We start from the raw sequence: 15,612 nt of genomic DNA, 5'->3' as shown, positions 1-15,612 counted from the left end.
AGCAGACCGAAGGTCAGCATCGAGAGACTTTTCCCCAGATATGTGCTGCTCAAACCTTGACATAGCTTCTTGCATGGTGTCGTTGTGGCCAGAATGACCGAGTTTTGAGACGACAAGAGCCCGAAGCATAGAATCAAGAGGACCTGGGAATAGTATGAAATCGCTCTCTTAACCCTAATCAGAAATTAGTATATTAAGTTTATGGACTAGCGTCTGTGACTCGTATCTAAGACCCTGTATATCCAGGTTGCAATTTTCTCACATTTGTTTTGACCCTTTACAAAAATATCAGAGAAATGTGGAACCAAAAGAACTAGCTACCCGCTGAATACTAGGCAGCCTTAAGTCTCATGGTGACTACCCCGCCCAGTTTAATGAAAACATCTTGCTCTAATAATAAATAGACAACGATGGTAAATATGGAACCATGCGGCCGCTAAAGACTTACAATATCTGGTACAAAGATAGTTTAGACTTAATGTACAAACAACAGACATGATAAATACCTCATACAATGTACTTCATGCTATATGCAACAATTCAGTAACTAACTTTCTCCTTCCTTCTTTTCCCAGCCTAATCTAGCAGCCACATCTGAGAAGAGTTTGATGTTGTAGGAGTCCATGAGTGGACTACAGTCGGTGTATTGCGTGAGGAGGGAAATAGTAGAAAGATTGCTAGCAAGGTCAGACCAGACGGTGTAGTTGCTCTCCGACTTGTAGGCCTCTGCCACCTTCAGTACGTCTACAGACGAGCTCAGACCAGCTCTCGCCTGTGTATCACAACACCGAATACTCCACTTAACAACACCTTGACAAAATTGCTGCACCTGAACATGGCCCAATAGGACTTTCAAAGATGAAAAAGCACAGAATAGACGATGGCTAACTTTATGCTAATTAGCTGTTGATAAACGGCACAAAGATGTGATGCAAACTTGTACATTGAAACTATTAGATAATAAAAACTATTAGATTTCCTTTGTGTGTGAGTTCCTTAGTGTTTCCTCCCTTATTTATCACTATATTCCCTTTGTGTGTGAGTTCCTTAGTGTTTCCTCCCTTATTTATCACTATATTCCCTTTGTGTGTGAGTTCCTTAGTGTTTCCTCCCTTATTTATCACTATATTCCCTTTGTGTGTGAGTTCCTTAGTGTTTCCTCCCTTATTTATCACCATAGAATACTTTGTGTGTGAGTTCCTTAGTGTTTCCTCCCTTATTTATCACTATATTCCCTTTGTGTGTGAGTTCCTTAGTGTTTCCTCCCTTATTTATCACTATATTCCCTTTGTGTGTGAGTTCCTTAGTGTTTCCTCCCTTATTTATCACCATAGAATACTTTGTGTGTGAGTTCCTTAGTGTTTCCTCCCTTATTTATCACTATATTCCCTTTGTGTGTGAGTTCCTTAGTGTTTCCTCCCTTATTTATCACTATATTCCCTTTGTGTGTGAGTTCCTTAGTGTTTCCTCCCTTATTTATCCCCATAGAATACTTTGTGTGTGAGTTCCTTAGTGTTTCCTTCCTTATTTATCACTATATTCCCTTTGTGTGTGAGTTCCTTAGTGTTTCCTCCCTTATTTATCACTATATTCCCTTTGTGTGTGAGTTCCTTAGTGTTTCCTCCCTTATTTATCACTATATTCCCTTTGTGTGTGAGTTCCTTAGTGTTTCCTCCCTTATTTATCCCCATAGAATACTTTGTGTGTGAGTTCCTTAGTGTTTCCTTCCTTATTTATCACTATATTCCCTTTGTGTGTGAGTTCCTTAGTGTTTCCTCCCTTATTTATCACTATATTTCCTTTGTGTGTGAGTTCCTTAGTGTTTCCTCCCTTATTTATCACTATATTCCCTTTGCGTGTGAGTTCCTTAGTGTTTCCTCCCTTATTTATCACTATAGAATACTTTGTGTGTGAGTTCCTTAGTGTTTCCTCCCTTATTTATCACTATATTCCCTTTGTGTGTGAGTTCCTTAGTGTTTCCTCCCTTATTTATCACTATATTCCCTTTGTGTGAGTTCCTTAGTGTTTCCTCCCTTATTTATCACTATATTCCCTTTGCGTGTTCCTTAGTGTTTCCTCCCTTATTTATCACTATATTCCCTTTGTGTGTTCCTTAGTGTTTCCTCCCTTATTTATCACTATATTCCCTTTGTGTGTTCCTTAGTGTTTCCTCCCTTATTTATCACTATATTCCCTTTGTGTGTTCCTTAGTGTTTCCTCCCTTATTTATCACTATATTCCCTTTGCGTGTGAGTTCCTTAGTGTTTCCTCCCTTATTTATCACTATATTCCCTTTGCGTGTGAGTTCCTTAGTGTTTCCTCCCTTATTTATCACTATATTCCCTTTGTGTGTGTGTTCCTTAGTGTTTCCTCCCTTATTTATCCCTATATTCCCTTTGCGTGTGAGTTCCTTAGTGTTTCCTCCCTTATTTATCACCATAGAATATTTTCTTGTGTCCACAACCAATAGAAACCAGTAAACTTATGATATTTTATAGAAGCAACCAGCAAACTCAAAAAGAAAATACTTGTACAAAAATGCTTACCAGGGCGAAGAGATCGTTCTGTAGACCAAGTCTGTCTCTGGCAGGTAATGACATGTTGCTGACAGCTGGAATGAGACTATCTAGCATCGCAGAAGAGTACTGGACTCTGTATACACCTATAGTTCCGGGGTTCAACTGCAAGAGAGGAGTATTAAACTCTGTATATACACATACAATTCCAGGGTTCAACTGCAAGAGAGGAGTAGTGGACTCTGTATATACACATATAGTTCCAGGGTTCAACTACAAGAGAGGAGTGTTAGACTCTATATATACACCTATAGTTACAAGGTTCAACTGCAAGAGAGGTGTAATGGACTCTAAGTATGTGTTAAGTAAGCTAAACTCATTTAAGTTAACATCAAAGTTTATGTAGTACGTCTGTCTCGAAAGTAACAACTCCTACGGTACGTACTGCACATAGTACATTGTAACATTACATTTTATTGCAGATCATTATCACTAAATACACTAAAGTTACTGTAGGTAACTATAGTTACCAAGGTTAACATACTATTTTATTACTAGTTTTTAATCCCATGACCAAACACAAGCGAAGCGAGTGAGTTTGACAGCTTTATAATCAATGCATATGTGCACACAACTCCCGAAAAGTATCCACCAACAGCCATACCCAAACCCTTGTACCGAAATCCCATCAAGAAATTTAACCCTTTTTCTGTCGAGTCGTTAAAGCATAATAATGATACAAAATACCTATACACCTATTTAAATATGTTACCAAGTCTTTGAAAATTATCGTAAATATCCTAAAACTTACCCATCTAATCAGATGATACATAAATAGAAAGATTAATTTGGCCTAAAGTCGCCATTAAAACCTGACAAGCCTTTTTAATCAAAATTAAGACCGGCACACAAAACGCCCATAAAGCCGTGCGATAGATGATAGAAAAACGTGCACATTTCACCAGTCTATGGTAATTGCCAATTGCCGAAGGTTTCTGTAATAAATGTAGACCATTTGTTTCACCTTCAGTAAATCGTAACATTATGACAGTGCAATATTGATTTACAGGTATGAAAATGCGGTACACGGTTTATCAGCCTATATGGTTTTTTGTCCAATTACCGAAGGTTTCATTAAATTATCTAGAACGTTAGCCAGATTTCTATACATCTTATCTACAAGCTAGGGCCAAACTACAATGCCCCTTTATGGCAAGAACATTTCTTTATTATGCTCCAGTTTGCAGAAAACTTTCAGACGCGTGAATGCTAATGCTTGCTTTCTGTTACAGATCGCTGTCAAACCCATTCTGCATTCAACACAACCAATTTAGAAACTGTGTATATTACACAGCAGCTTGCCATTTTACTTCTAATTTTGCATTTCTCCTATTGCAGGGGAGAGATATAAACATAATCTTTTCCTTGCATTATTGCTGTTTGTTGTATATAATAACACCCAGTACATTACAGCTACCATTGCAGCTACCATTGCAGCTACCATTGCAGTTATCCTATTGCACTGCATTGCCATTTGACTGCAAATATTGCATTTCTCAACCAGCAGTACCCTTTCTTTTTTCCCTTATCACTTTGGTCGTGGGCTATGTGACAGGAGAATTCCTAGTATGTAGAATATGTATATACAATGTTGATGATTTTCACCAGGGGGTGTTTGCATAAGATATTTACTATGGGTTTCTATACCCCTCCATACGAGATTTTTGCCTTACGATGCCAACACCGGAACAATAAAAAATCGTTTGGCGAGGATCCAGTGTATAGTTATAAGGTTCCGCTGCGGGACCAGTCACATGCCACAACAGATCCAGTGTATAGTTTTAAGGTTCCGCTGCGGGACCAGCCACATGCCACAACAGATCCAGTGTATAGTTATAGGGTTCCGCTGCGGGACCAGTCACATGCCACAACAGATCCAGTGTATAGTTATAAGGTTCCGCTGCGGGACCTTATAACTATACATGCCGCAACGGAAGCTACTACCAGTTTACACTAGTACAATAAGTAGTGTATAAATAGAAGTATGAAGTACCTTGATCCAATCGCCGGCCTTGACACCATCCAAACTGACAGTAGAACTCTTACTGCTCAGAACTGTTGTGTAAAAGGGTTTGAGGGGATCCGTTGAGCAGGTTATATCTATGGGTACCATCCATTGGAAGTCCCCTTCTGGTGATTTTCCATCAGCACAGAACTTAGATTGGGTGATTGTAAGAGCTCTTTGGCCACCTTCCAGGGTCTCTGACACCTGTATTCAGGAGCATGGATAGCACACAACGGGGTACTCTTCCTTGAAATACATGGAAGATGCAAGATGCAGGAGAGGTTAGCGCAGATAGGCTTGTTACCTGGAGGACAGGAAAACCCATTTGACTGGTCCAGGTACTGAGAACCTCACGCACTGGTTTGCCACTGGCTTCAGCGAGTGAGTCCCACAAGTCCTCAGTAAAAGCATTCTTGTAGGCGAACTTGTTCAAGTATTGGTTGAGACCTTTCCTAAATGCCTCGTCCCCAATCCAGCTGTGCAACATCCGTATAACCGAGGCGCCTTTGCAATATGAAATAGCATCAAATATCTCATCTACCTCCGCAGGATGACCTACTGGCACCTGTAAGTACATATCATACAGTAACCCTGGTTACAGCACCTTAAAGAACACTTCTCAAGAGCTTTCTCAGAAACATAGGAGTGATAACTTACCTCTATTGGATGGCTGTTGTTAAGGGCATCAAGTTTCAAGGCTTGAGCCAAGTCCTGATTAACAAACTGAGTCCAGATATCAAACTCAGGAAAGCAGTGGTCAACGCATAGATATTCTATGAAGGATGCAAAACCTTCATTCAGCCAAAGGTGAGTCCACCATTCCTAGAATCATCAACATGAGAGTAAACATACAAAACATGTCTTCTAGAATAACAGTATGCTAAAAGGTATTTTGAAAATAAATATATATTTTTCTTTGAAGATGATGACAGATGTTTTTTGCCAAGCCAGCGCTAACTACCAAAAACATATTTTTATTGAAGGTTTCTTAGAAAAAGCAATGATTTCTCAGGCTAGACTTACCATTGTGACAAGATTACCAAACCACTGGTGGGCGAGCTCATGTCCAACTACGAGGGCGACATACTGCTTAGACGATGAAGATGAATTTTCTGGGTCAACTAAAAGGCAAGTTTCTCTGTATGTGACGAGTCCCCAGTTTTCCATGGCGCCTGCAACAATTGATTAAAATACAGAGACAGCACTGAATGATAAACTAGGATGAATAATTAATTCAAGGACACGGTGCAAAGAAACATCTCAGTTGGAGTCACACAACTTATGACTTTGTCTACTTGCAACATTTTTAAAATGGGACAGAAATGAAATGTAAACCATTATTTGCATACAATGATACAAGATATGATGCGATGGTACAAGATATGATGCGATGGTACAAGATATGATGCGATGGTACAAGATATGATGCGATGGTACAAGATATGATGCGGTGGTACAAGATATGATGCGATGGTACAAGATATGATGCGATGGTACAAGATATGATGCGATGGTACAAGATATGATGCGATGGTACAAGATATAGCAAACCATTATAGTTGTACCCGCAATGGCAAACAAAAGATAGCATTATGTAAGCCACTGAGCTATTGGGCAGCTACATGTACATGTACATGTATGACAGACAAGGTCATTAATAAAGGAAAGCTACAGATGAAAGGAAACCTACTAATTGTATGTAATACATAACTGCACAAAATCAATGAGCGATAAACAGCAGATAATGAAAAATGAAGCTTGCATTGGTTTTTTACTTTTATTATTCTTAGTTGTTCAGAATGGATAAAAAGGAGCATTGCAAAAGGAGCCATAAATGGGTATATAATAGGCAATTACACTGAACCAACTCAGTTTGTGAGATTGAATTTCTCAGAATGGGATGTTAAAGACATAATATTATCGTCATCATTCATGCAAACAGAATGTGAAACCATTATTCATATTAACTGAAAGTGAAACCATTATTCATATTAACTAAAAGTGAAACAATTATTCATATTAACAGAAAGTGAAACAATTATTCATATTAACTGAAAGTGAAACAATCATTCATATTAACTGAAAGTGAAACAATTATTCATATTAACTGAAAGTGAAACAATTATTCATATTAACTGAAAGTGAAACAATTATTCATAATAACTGAAAGTGAAACAATTATTCATATTAACTGAAACCATTATTCATGTTAACTAAAAGTGAAACCATTGCTCATATCAACTAAAAGTGAAACAATTATTCATATTAACTGAAAGTGAAACCATTATTCATATTAACTAAAAGTGAAACAATTATTCATATTAACTAAAAGTGAAACAATTATTCATATTAACTGAAAGTGAAACAATTATTCATATTAACTAAAAGTGAAACAATTATTCATATTAACTGAAAGTGAAACAATTATTCATATTAACTGAAAGTGAAACAATTATTCATATTAACTGAAAGTGAAACAATCATTCATATTAACTGAAACTGAAACCATTATTCATATTAACTGAAAGTGAAACAGTTATTCATAATAAATGAAAGTGAAACAATTATTCATATTAACTGAAACTGAAACCATTATTCATGTTAACTAAAAGTGAAACCATTGCTCATATCAACTAAAAGTTTTCCAAATACAAACATTTTCGTTTAACCTGAAAGTGAAACCACTTTTTATGCAAACTGAAAGTGAAACAACTTTTTATGCAAATTGAAAGTAGAAACATCATTTTTAAAAACAAAATATATATAAACTTCATACACAATATATATAAACTCGTACACTCGGCAATCCTGAGAGATCTGGCACCATGAGAGATCATCATGAGTAATAAGCGTGTGCATAATTAACTCTTTCACCACCAAATTGATGTTTTTGTAGGACATAATTATGTATTTAGTAAAACCTACAGTAATATTAAACAGGGGCGCATTACACCCGAATGCATTCCAAGATGAGAACAAATACTTTTTCGGCCATTTTCAAAATGACCATGCGCATGTTCAAGTCAGACTATTTATCAATATTATTACAGCTTACGACATTATTTTTTACAAAATGTACAATGGTACTACTCTCAGCCGTACTATTGTTCAATGAAAATCACCCAAAGTCCATAGACCTAAAATTAGTGAAAATTCAAAGCTGTAATGCGTCTAGAACACGACTGCTCATTGCTAACAATAAATTGCGATAAAAAATGCAAGTTTTTTCAAAGCGCAACTACGCTCAGGATGTGTTGTTAACATACTTTTATGGTTGAACGCGTGCAGATAATTGTTTCCTTGCGTTTATGTACAATATATGATAATATGATATAAGGTAATTTAGTGGTGTAGTGGGTATAGAGTGCCAGACAATAAACTGAAGTACCCGAGTTCGACTCTCGTCAAGGCAATTTTATTCCTAACGCTCTTGACATGGCTATAGACGGACACTGCTCTCATCTTCTATATATATATATATAAATATCAAACTCCGTCATTCGGTCTGTTCAGTCATAGCTACTAAAATCTTGGAACGAAAAGCCCGCTTCGTGCTGGATTTGAACTCACGAAGATTGCAACTGCAAGTTGTCAACCACGCATTTAACCACTGTTCCTTAAAATTTTATCGCTCTTATCATATACTGTATACGCTTTTATCGATTGCACGTATTATGACATAATAAAACGTCTAAATGACGTATTAATCGATACATTGCGGCCACAGGTTACGATGCCCCTGTTATAAAATAATTTTCGCCTGATTATGAAACAAGATGCTTTTTTGTCCTCCCCATACTAGGGTGAATTTGTTTTCTGCCATATGATATCAACAATAATTTCCCTTAGAATTAAACTCTGGCTATTGTTGTAATGATTATGACGAAATAACAAAAATTGACGATATGCTATTTAATCGCTATCTCAGTTCAGCTTCATGCCGTTATGGTAAAAACGGATTCGCGAACACATTAGAGATAAAATTTTAGTTCAAAGTTTGAAGTTTACTAAAATACGTACTAAAACTTTCTTTAAGTACGTTTTTAGTAAACTAAATTCCTATAATGCAAGTTAGATTCCTCGTTTAGCTTACACGTCTGTCTCGAATTTCAGAACTCTGCACGTAGTACATTGTAATGTTACATTTTATTGCAGATCATAACCACAAAATGCACTTAAGTTATTGTAGGTAACTATAGTTACTGTATGTAACTATAATTACTAAGGTTGACATATTATTTTGTTACCATTTTTAAATGATGACGACTTTGACGATTCTTTCCTAGGTGATTCCATTAGATAATTACTATGGGTTTCTGTACCACTCTATGTACGTCTAAAGCCTACGATATTCACATGTTACATTTACAACACCTTTTCCTCTTTTATTTTTCCTCTCAATTTATTTCACCAAAACACTTCTTTCATGATATGAAATTTAAAAGTTACAATTGTTTGAAAAAGTTTGAAAACCTTTACAGTTGTTTTATTTTTTCTCTTAATTCATCTGAACTGCACAAAAACACTTTTCTCATGATATGAAGTTTAAAAGTTAGAATGGTAAATGTTTTATATGTTAAATAAAAATTAATTTTCTGACCAGACTTTTTATTACCCGGGCATTCAGCTTGTTATAGTGTAGATTTGCGGTTTAGGCAAATAAAAGCTAACATAATGAAGACAGCAGCGGATAATCTAGAGTGCCGCTCAAATGCAGAGAGCCACCAACTTAGTCAGGCTACTAAAGGCAATGTCACAATCAAAGGTGAAACGGATGTCATCCTTAACATTGTGTGCACTAATGCACTATCATACATCATTATATAGATATGTAATGTTTTCCGATTAGTTCAAATTTCAAAAAAATGTGTTAAAACGATTTTCTCCTACTGCTCACTATTTAACAAAGTGTTGCTGATTATAAAGCCATGAGGTGTACAGTAAATCTTTACAAAAACCGCACAGGAATGCAGACTAAAAGCAGTAACTTACCGGCAGCAAAGTCAGAGTAAAAGCAGTAACTTACCGGCAGCAAATGCAGAGTAAAAGCAGTAACTTACCGGCAGCAAATGCAGAGTAAAAGCAGTAACTTACCGGCAGCAAAGTCAGCAATGGCAATAAGGTCCATCTTGGGAAGAGGATATGCAATTCCAAAGTAGTCTTTATAAAATGGCAAGGTCTTCTTTGCAACCTAAAAATATAATAATAACAGCAGAAATAGTCACGCCGTATAGACATGGGCATACATACGTGAGGGCATACATACGTGAGGGCATACATACATGAGGGCATACATACGTGAGGGCATACATATGTGAGGGCATACATCAATGGTAGCTTAGTGAGCAACTAGTGAGGGAAAGACGCAGCACTGACCTCTAGAGCAAAGGTACCCTGCTCTGTTTTGCCCAACGGCGTGTAGACCCTGATGAGAACACCATCGCTGTCTTTTCCTTCTACATAGTCAAACTCGCCGACAACAAATGCTAAGAGATATGTTGACATGATGGGTGTGCGGGCAAAGGTGACAGAACGAAGCCCACTCTCTGTCTCACTCTCAGACACCACAGGCTACAGCAACACAAGAGTGTGATATTACTTTATTCAAACTTTTATTAGTTATGTTATTGGTGTTAGTTATGATACAGAGTTATACAGTTACAGGTTGTTATGATACAGAGTTATACATTTACAGGTTGTTAGTTATGATACAGAGTTATACAGTTACAGGTTGTTAGTTATGATACAGAGTTATACAGTTACAGGTTGTTAGTTATGATACAGAGTTATACAGTTACAGGTTGCTAGTTATGATACAGAGTTATACAGTTACAGGTTGTTAGTTATGATACAGAGTTATGCAGTTACAGGTTGTTAGTTATGATACAGAGTTATACAGTTACAGGTTGTTAGTTATGATACAGAGTTATACAGTTACAGGTTGTTAGTTATGATACTGAGTTATACAGTTACAGGTTGTTAGTTATGATACAGAGTTATGCAGTTACAGGTTGTTAGTTATGATACAGAGTTATGCAGTTACAGGTTGTTAGTTATGATACAGAGTTATACAGCTACAGGTTGTTAGTTATGATACAGAGTTATACAGTTACAGGTTGTTAGTTATGATACAGAGTTATACAGTTACAGGTTGTTAGTTATGATACAGAGTTATGCAGTTACAGGTTGTTAGTTATGATACAGAGTTATACAGTTACAGGTTGTTAGTTATGATACAGAGTTATACAGTTACAGGTTGTTAGTTATGATACAGAGTTATACAGCTACAGGTTGTTCATTATGATACAGAGTTATACAGTTACAGGCTGTTAGTTATGATAGGCTATACCGCTACGTGGTGTTAGTTATGATGGAGGTTACACCACAGCAGGTGATGAGGTTTACTATGGTTTTCATTAGTTATGAGAGTCATACCATCGGACAGTTGTGTCATTTGGTCTGTTTTAGCAATGCAAGGCTGTGCCAAATGCAATCTTTTGAGGGAGAGCTGCATTTCTTACAAAAAGTTAAATATTTATAAGGGAATCAAAGCAATTCGTTGTCCGTTTTATATTTGAAGCTAATTCGTTAGTGTAATATGTTAACTAGTTGGAATTCACAATAGATCCTAGAGAATAAAACAATATGAAAAGGTAAATTGGGGTGAAACCAAGTGTTGAGAAGCGAAATATTTTTTTACAATAGATGGTCATGATGAGAATCAGTGCTACTCAAATTAGGCGTTACTTCAAATTTCTGCACCCAGATCTTACCAAAAACTCAATGTATTATTATTATTGGATCCTGAAATCCCAGAAGTCTTGGTGGAGTAAATTACCAACTATCAACCTAGATAGGCCGCCATTTTCCCAAAATTGCCGTAAAACTTAATGCCACGCACAAGTTAGAGCTAATGCGCCACCAAAATGTTTGTCAGTCCAGCTACTAGCTTTCCAACAATTGGTCAGCAAGTTCTGTATAAAAACATACTTTATAAGTACATTCATACCGCGACATATGAGTGTCCCAACATGAAAGAAATTTGAGATACAAGAAATATCCAAACAAATTTCTGCCTTGAGATATGTGACAAAGTAGAGATACGAGCATACAAGTTCTTGACGCGGACACTTAGTAGCTGAGTGAGAGGCCGCTTACGAGAACAGCATCACTCGGTCTCGTAAGATCAGTATAAAGTTTTTAAAAAAAGGTGAAAGTGAGTTCAAAAGTGAGACAAAAGGGGCCAAACTAGAGAAAAAGTAAAAAATAAAATAAAACCATGTTAATTAGGTTTAGTGTATGGTAAGTTTAAAAGTTCTTTTTAATTGTGTGTATAGTAGGCTAAGTTCATTTAAGTTAACATTAAAATCTACTGCAAAATTTATTTTTCAACCCTTCTTCTGTAGTGGCGGTCACTTGGAGCTGGCATTCAAATAGAGGCTGGCGGTGTATTTTTCCAATTATTCGTCAGATATATTTAGCACTATAACGGGCGAAGCGAATGTGACCTATATTTTGCTCTCTTTTTCCGGTGGAGGGATATTAAACCTTTTGGATGCAATAAGTCTGCTAACTTATCTATAACTTGTCAAATATATCTCGATAAATATGCATCGAGAAAGGGAGAAATACCTCTACCAGTTGATTTCTATTGCTTACAATTAACCCACGATGATATTATAGCCTGTGTCTATGCAATTTGTTGGCATTTTCAATTTTTATTTCATTCTAAATTTGAAGACATATTTTTATTTTATATCTATATTTAACAATGTTGCATAAAAGCCCATTGCACTCATTGATATGTTTGCTACAGTTTGCAGTCAAAACTAGCTTTTTGTAAGCATTAAAAGAGGAGTTATGAGCGTCGATCCATCGTAAGATCAGATTATTGCAATGATGCTATCAAATATTCTATAAATCTTCAAATTTATAAGTTATATAATAATAATGTATCAAATGCTACAAATATATATTCATAAAAAAGTGACATACACAAACCACACTTATAATACATGAAGAAACAAAAATTGACATTTAAAAAAAAACTATTTGCATCGTTTGCTCGGATAGCTGCGTTCTAATAGTTGCTCTTGATGGAACGAACATCTTCTGATTGTACAATACCTTCCCCAATGCCTTCTGACCCCAACTCTTCTTTTGCACTGCTAAACTACTCCATATTAGCATCCAAACTATCTTTTGGCAGAGCAAAACTTTTACGCATCGCATTTAGCACAAATGCAATGCGTAAAAGTTGTGCCCAAAACTAGTCGCTCATCTTCTATCGTGAATGTAAACTGTTTTTTTTATGTACATCTACTTCGAAGTATGTATCAAAACCACGTTAAACAAGAAACTAATATTAGCCTGCGACCTTTACTAATCATTTTCATGGTGTTGCTTTCAGAATTTTATCGAAAAAAAAAACGAAAAAGCTTTGGAGCTGGACAGCAAGAGACTTACCGTACTTTATGGATTATAAATGGCACCCCTATATAAGCCGCATCTGCTTCATTTTCCAAAAACCGATAATAAAACAATACATAAGCCGCACCTTTGAATAGGCCGCAGAACTCAGGACGGTACTTTTTAACACGGCAGCAACTTTGCTGGTTGAAACGGAACAGTGCCTAATGGCAGTTTCGTATTAATCGACGCTTTTTAACTTGGTGCCTAACGGAACAGTATCGTTAGGCATTGTTTCGTATTTTCTATCATCGCTAAAGGCGCACTAACTGTAGATTATGGTTAATGCGCCCTAGCGGTCAAAGAAAAATCCCCAGAATACCCGCGCCCTTGTATAAGCCGCATGGTTCAAATCAACAGAAAAAAGTAGCGGCTAATAGTCGGTAAAAGTAGCGGCTAAAGTACAGTAATATTGATGTAAACGAATCATTATTAATACGATTTTGTGGACACTTTTACTGATCACTAAATATTATGGGTTCTTAAAGATCAAAGATTGTCAAAGTGGCATTCAATTAGAGGGTGGCACTGTACTTTTCCACCTTTCTCTTACAATGGCAGTCAAATAGAGGTGGCGTTAAATTAGAGGTGGCATTCCATTAGAGGTTTTGTGGTATGTTATGTTACACAGTGTCACAAAAGTGTAGCATACTGAGCGCGTTGCCATGAAGATTCTCTCACCGCAGTCAGCCGCGACCATCTGCCTTGATGGTATGAACTCTATACAGTATTGTACATAATGTTAGATTTTATGGCAGATCATAACCAGTAGATTGGTATTTGTTATTTTGTAAGCGTAGGTGGTGAATTAGAACAATTAAATACACATTTTTCATTGTAATCTTGTTTTAGTTGGTTTTAGAGGATGGGAACAGCTTTATTTGTAATTAGTTTATATAGGAAAATTATAACTGAGATGCGAGCGAATTGACAAACAAGCTCTGACCCGCAATGCATTAAGCTTGTGTGACAACCGACGACTGTACTTGACTAGGTCAGCATCGACATTCAAAGCCAGCCCTTATGTATCGTACTAACAATGGAATTTTCTATAGGGCAATCAGGCTCAAAATGACCTCTCCTTTATGCACCAACATTGTTATTATTGGCTGCAATATCAAAGAAATTGGTAGAAATGTCATCATCATTGCTGTTATCATTGATTAAGCACTTATTATTACAACTGCGAAAATTTTAACCTGTTTCCTGGCTAATTAACTCTAATAAGACATCTATCTACATATATATATATATATATATATATATATATATATATATATATATATATATATATATATATATATATATATTATTGGATAAAATAATCTGTAAGAGTGATTGCATTCGTGGACATACACAAACACTAAGTTTGCGTATTCCATTTATCATTTACTATTATAACCGCGTATCCATTTGCGGTATTTACATGTAAGTAAGTAGTTATTACAAGATATAAATCTAGTCTTATATTTAATTAACAATAGTTGAAATTGTTGTCCTTACATTCTTCATAGCCTATGTATGTTATTTCGTAGAATCAGCATTGCATAAATGCAATAGAGAAGAGGTAGCACAGTAGGAACTGTTCCACAAACAAGGTTCATTGATAGATTAAACTCTTTTCATGGGGTGATACGAATAAACCAATGAGAGATGAGCATGAAAGAAAGGATCGGTTTAGACTTACCATATTGGAGAGAGCTACTTTATCTTTTGGCACAACAAGAGTTACATCAAATGTAGCTTTGCACGCTGGTTCATCCCAGCATGGCAGAGCGCGACGAGCATCTGTGGACTACAAATATCATCCGCAAGCCTTGTAGAAGCAAGAGGAAAGTTTACATACATGTAAATACTGACATGACCATGCTTTCGTTGTTAATTGTGACCTCTCGCGTGAAAATCGACCAAAAGTCGGCATTCACTATCGTTAGTAATGGAGCTTCGAAGTTTGCATTAGGTTTATTGGGGAGCACATGGCTACTTTGTTTATTATGTCACCCTAGACCAATCAGAGTGTGAGGAATTCATTTCTGAAGTCAAAAAATGATTTCATTGGCTCTTTATACCGAAAATTTACGATCGTAGTCGTTGCTATGCGATCGTGACGTCATCAAAATGGCGACTCGTGAAGATTCTAAAACTTCGAAAAACTTTTTTTTCTGAGGAACTTGGCACATTGCTCGATGAAATTGATGCTGCATACAGAGAAACAATGTCTAGAGATCTAGATTTTCATGTTACTGATGGCCTGCAAGCTGGGATGCCCGAATTTATTGATGGCAAGAAGACGATGTTGAACTTACCGAATGATAAACTGTTATTCAATCGTATAGTACTCCGGTTAATGACTCCGAATCACCTGCTGCCAGCTTACCAGCTCATCCTATGGTGTCTGATGAACCTATTAGCTTCAGTTGCAAGTGTGACTGCATCAACAAATTTGATAGAACTCTGATTTTCAGTCAGCTGACTTACAATAAAGGAATTTCAAAGACCGAGTTAAATTTGGTTATCATGGGCCGAATTTCTACTTGTGTGGATGATGGGAACACCACAAAA

The 15,612-nt window shown here is 36.4% G+C and overlaps 1 protein-coding gene across 1 annotated transcript in view; it reads right to left on the bottom strand.

Annotated features, from left to right (window-relative positions):
* Positions 1–15,612, bottom strand: part of LOC137388720 (puromycin-sensitive aminopeptidase-like) — a 39,029-nt gene that overhangs the window by 5,696 nt on the left and 17,721 nt on the right. Inside the window, exons 6-15 of the mRNA XM_068075172.1 lie at positions 14,738–14,845; positions 9,958–10,152; positions 9,676–9,772; positions 5,605–5,753; positions 5,239–5,403; positions 4,886–5,146; positions 4,570–4,785; positions 2,547–2,681; positions 553–772; positions 1–143 (exon numbers count right to left, since the gene is read on the bottom strand). Coding sequence (XP_067931273.1) covers positions 1–143; positions 553–772; positions 2,547–2,681; positions 4,570–4,785; positions 4,886–5,146; positions 5,239–5,403; positions 5,605–5,753; positions 9,676–9,772; positions 9,958–10,152; positions 14,738–14,845 — 1,689 coding nt within the window. The remainder of the gene's footprint in view (positions 144–552; positions 773–2,546; positions 2,682–4,569; positions 4,786–4,885; positions 5,147–5,238; positions 5,404–5,604; positions 5,754–9,675; positions 9,773–9,957; positions 10,153–14,737; positions 14,846–15,612) is intronic.

The sequence above is a fragment of the Watersipora subatra genome, chromosome 2, assembly GCF_963576615.1.
Source record: "Watersipora subatra chromosome 2, tzWatSuba1.1, whole genome shotgun sequence".
Taxonomy (NCBI): Eukaryota; Metazoa; Bryozoa; class Gymnolaemata; order Cheilostomatida; family Watersiporidae; genus Watersipora; species Watersipora subatra.
This window is presented reverse-complemented; position numbering and strand designations above follow the sequence as displayed.